The sequence below is a fragment of the Crassostrea angulata genome, chromosome 1 (assembly GCF_025612915.1).
Source record: "Crassostrea angulata isolate pt1a10 chromosome 1, ASM2561291v2, whole genome shotgun sequence".
In the NCBI taxonomy this organism is placed as follows: Eukaryota; Metazoa; Mollusca; class Bivalvia; order Ostreida; family Ostreidae; genus Magallana; species Magallana angulata.
Genome location: NC_069111.1, coordinates 45,294,545 through 45,299,151, shown reverse-complemented (window position 1 = coordinate 45,299,151; position 4,607 = coordinate 45,294,545). Strand labels below are relative to the sequence as shown.

Below are 4,607 nucleotides of genomic sequence, written 5' to 3'. Positions count from 1 at the left end.
GAATACTTTGTGCCAAGTGTGGATGAAATTGATCCAATGGTTTTGGAAAAGAAGTCTAAAACTTCTAAAAGACGGACAGACGGGGCGGAGAGACGGACGCACGACAGACAATTAGTGATCAGAAAAACTTAAGTGATATTCAACTAGTGGAATAGTTTCCATTATTAAACATTTAATATTTCATGGAAAAATTTGATAATTTTATTGAATAAAGAAATGAATCAGATAAATGATAATATAATTTTTTTGTAACATTAAGAAGCAATAAGTATAAATTTCTGTGTGGAATAAATAAAAACATCATGAGAAACAACAGATATTTTCAACAAATATGTAACTATACTTAGGTTTGGAATAACCCAAATATAGTCACCTCAAAATAGATATTTTATAAGGTTTTAAGAGGATTTGTATTATACTATTATTGTTATACATATAACATGTAACGCACTCATTGCTATGAGGTCAAAACCAAAATCAAAACAAAAAACTGGGTCCTATAAGGCATGTCTATCAACAAGATCTATTGATTAGAATACACAATTTGATATTACTAAAACCATTTTAAAGGCAAGTTAAAAAAAATAAATCTTGACCTTAAATATGTTTTGTAAGCATTATTTCACTGTGTTTATAGATGAAGATTAACTCTGCTTTATGAAGGAACTGATCAAACACTTAATGCATATTTCAAGAATAACAGACGGTTAACCCTAACAATCCTTTCTTTGTCTTGACTGGTAGCAAAATTCGTAGCCCGAATTGGCAACTGATCGGAAATTGTTGTCTAAAGACGCTGCCATGCTATCGTACTCGTTATCACAATCTGGAACAGAGTTCCTGATTTTTCCAACTGTAGAATAAGAGGCATTTTCCAGCTCCGTAGATGTTGCAAATCTCTCATCTTCCATTTCTGATACAACTTGTTTTGGACGACTGGAATGTAAATGGTCATACTCTCCCTCTTCATTTTCTACATAGATATCATCATTACGAACAACGCTTGTTGTAGTTGTAGTTGTTAAGACGTCGTCATTCTGGTTCCGATTAGTTCCAGACACCAGCATCATATCGTTACGGACACCATTTGTTGTAGTTGTTAGCACGACGTCATTTTGTGTCCGGTTAGTGCCAGGTGCATGCATCATATCAGTATACAAATTATTGACGGTCTCGGACGAATGTGGTTGCTGAACTTCATTCTCGGAATCAGGTAGCTTGCTGTTACAAAAGTTAATTACCATTTAATATGCATAATATTGAGTGGCAATTGTAGAGTATCATATCATACGGATAATCACAATTATTGGCACAACTTTACAACATATTTTAGTGGTAAAAGAATCCAAAGGTTTTTGAGATACAGATATGTATAAACAGAAACCAATACCGATACATTCATCCAAAGTGGTAATTAATCAGAATCTAGATTTGAAAATCTTCATTCGGCTTTTAATGGACAATATGTCATTCTCAGATATAGTAGAATGTATTATAAATCTCAGTAAGACTCACTGTTTACGCTTTTTTCTATAAAGCCGGAAGAGGAGAACCAAAAAGGTCAATGCAAAGACAGCAACAAATAGACCGGCTAAAGCTCCAACAGTACCTAAAAAGACATGTTATTGTTGATAACAATGTGATGTAACTCGCAAGCAAGCTAAAAAGATTTTTCTATGTATTACATGTACATATTGAAATTATTACAAGGCCGACTTTATAGCAAACAATCTTGCAACACATTCATGTTAAATATATTGTAAGATAGTTTGCTATAGGTATATGGTTAAATAATTTAATTTAATTTTACCAAGATAGATAGATAGATAGATAAATAAATAAATAAATATATATATATATATATATATATATATATATATATATATATATATATATATATATATATATATATATATAAACTTTCCTCATCTTTATCATTTAAGAAATGTCATTGACACTTATTATAAGAAATAGATGGAAGTTACCGTGACTGTTATAAGATTTTTGCAAAAAATAATTTGTCGTTTAACGACATTATCTAAAAGAATGCATGTACTTTTGAGACACGAATGATTTTATTAAGATCAAACCTTTTATAGACCTTTTACAGTTGTTTTGCATTTAAAACAAAGTATAATCGACAAAAAATCCCCTTAGTTTATCAGTAATAGAAACACGCAATGATTTTGTACCGGTACTCAACATCGCCGCTTTGTCAAATGATGTAGACGATTGAAGAGGAGGAATGGAAGTTTGAACCTCAGTAGGATACTTTGAGCTAAGCTCAGATGACTGAATTGAATTGGTCGATATGTCTTCAGATAATTCGCCTGCTGTGGTCGAGGTGGACCTTTTTTCATGATCACTGGTGATATTTTCTGTAAATGCAAGACTAAAACAGCAACTGTATAACGGCGAATGATCCCACGGAGCGCCGGAAGAGCAATTTTTGCTACCAAATTATAATAAATAGAAATTATACATGTACATAGTTTTGCAGTTTTAGTAAGAGAAATAAGACATACAATGCATAAAGTTACACATTTCAGTGTTGTTATTCATACTAACCATTATATTTCAGACAAAGAAATAGAAGCTGTTGAGCGCAGTCAATATTGGTGTAGCTCCACTTTCCGTTGTCCACCTCAATATCATAACATACATCTTGCCTTTCAACTTGAAAAAAAAAAAATTGTTAAAATGCAAAAACAAAAACAGGACCCAGTCTCTCTTCCTCATACTTTCACAATTGTATTTGATATACTAAAATGATGAATGATTATATTTAAAAAACTAAATTATTTTCTCACTTGTTGAACCCGTCCAAAAATAAATATTGTCTTTACCTATAATTCTTTGAAATCTACGTCAAATTAATCAAACATTATCCGGTAAATCTGTGTGTATTCATACTGAGCGCAAAAGCGGTCGTGCATTAAATAACAAGAAACAAGCTTAAGAAACTAGTCTCATTAAATTTTTGATTTATGTTGACAGGAAGTGTATAGTTTTTTGGAAACACTTTTTCAGTTTGCAGAAAACTTAATTTGAATACAGTATACTCAATTCAAAATATAATGTTAGAGAAACTAATGCACCGTGTGCCCGTGCAGTGAAAAAAGTGACAATAAAGCAATATGCAATAAAATATCTTGATAATACCACAGAGACGAAAGGGTTCCTTATCGCAGTCAAAATTGCTTAAATGTGCATCCGGATTTATATCTGCTTTTGCACAAACCAAACAAAATTCATCTGATCTTTCATATACCAAAGTATCTATAAAATAAAGGAATTCAATGAATATTTCATTCTATCATAAATCATATATAAAAATTCAATTATCTAATCGAGTTTTTGGTGTTGGGAATTATAAATAGTATTTGTAGACTTGGGCCTATAACACATAGATATTCTAAATATTATTTACGTGACTTTTTTCATGACTTTGCTATGTCCTAAAATTCAGATTTTTTTTCATGAAAATTCTATATATTTTTGTTAAAATGATAAAACTGGCTAAAGAAAAAAAAAACCAAACTACTTACTATCGATAAAAATTCTAAATTGGTAACAATCTACAGTGTAATGCCATAAGTGTTTCACGTTTACGTAATGTTCACGAAATAATAAAATTATATTTTGAACTAAATTCCTCATATTTCTCTTATTATACATCGTTCCCTGGTTATATTTGGATGGTAGAAAATAGAGTGTGTATACGTCATTTTGGATTTCCCGATGGCGCATGGGGCTATTTTTAGATACAGAAGCAGACGTAAACAAACATGGCTTCAAATCGCTGTGAAATGTCACCAGTCCTAAAGAAACAGATCGTGCTTCTTCATAAAGAAGGTAGAAGTCATTCTGAGATTATCGAAATTACCAGATATGATTGCACTACAGTTTCTGAAGAGGTTTACTGTCCGACAAAGTGTAGCAATTATAACGTTTGAAGCGGAAGACCAAAACTTAGGAGTGATCAGTCAGATCGAGTCTTGAACAGGTGGTTTTGAAGGACCGTAGAAAGAAAGTGATTTAACCTCAGAATTAAATTAATCTATACCTAACTCACTGTCAACACGAACTGTTCAGCGCAGATTACATTTTTGGAAATGTAATCGCCGAAAAGTTGCGAAGACTCTAACAATCTCAAAGCGTGTTAAGTGGTGTCGTGATCACAAAAACTGGTCTGTGGATCTAAATTGGAAAACAGTTATATTTTCCGACGAAACTTAGGTTGTTTTAGGAACTGATCATAGAGTTTATGTCTGGAGAAAGGCTGATGAAAAATGGAGACCGGAATGCCTTGGTTTACGTTTGGTCCGAAAGTTCGTCTATCTGTGTCGTTTTGGGGCTGTATCTGTTACTGAGGAGTGGGCTTACTAACACCAATAGATGGAAATTTAAACACAGATACGCTGTTAGACAATAATCTGTGGCAAATTGCTGCCAAACACTTTTGTAACAACCCCTGGGTGTTTCAGAACGACAATTGTCCCGCCCACATGTCAGCTAGGACTAAAGCCTGGGAATAAGAAAATAATATTCCTTGCTTAGACTGGCCATCCCAATGCCCAGACCTAAACCTCATAGAAAATGTATGG

General features: G+C 32.7%; 1 protein-coding gene across 1 annotated transcript; it reads right to left on the bottom strand.

Annotated features, from left to right (window-relative positions):
* Positions 1-376: 376 nt before the first annotated feature.
* On the bottom strand, positions 377-2,653 carry LOC128185088 (uncharacterized). Its single transcript, XM_052854797.1, has 4 exons — positions 2,569-2,653; positions 2,193-2,378; positions 1,516-1,609; positions 377-1,221 (listed from the first exon to the last, which is right to left on the bottom strand). Exons 2-4 carry the CDS (start codon positions 2,203-2,205, stop codon positions 714-716), a joined length of 615 nt encoding a protein of 204 aa, XP_052710757.1. The 5' UTR covers positions 2,206-2,378; positions 2,569-2,653; the 3' UTR covers positions 377-713.
* Between the last annotated feature and the right edge of the window lie 1,954 nt (positions 2,654-4,607).

What these genes read in the sequence shown, in the direction of transcription:
- LOC128185088 (XM_052854797.1), bottom strand. An exon ending in TATAGAAAAAAGCGTAAACA is followed by an intron (nt 1,222 to 1,515) that starts GTGAGTCTTACT and finishes CTTTTGTAACAG; the next exon opens with CAAGCTACCTGATTCCGAGA.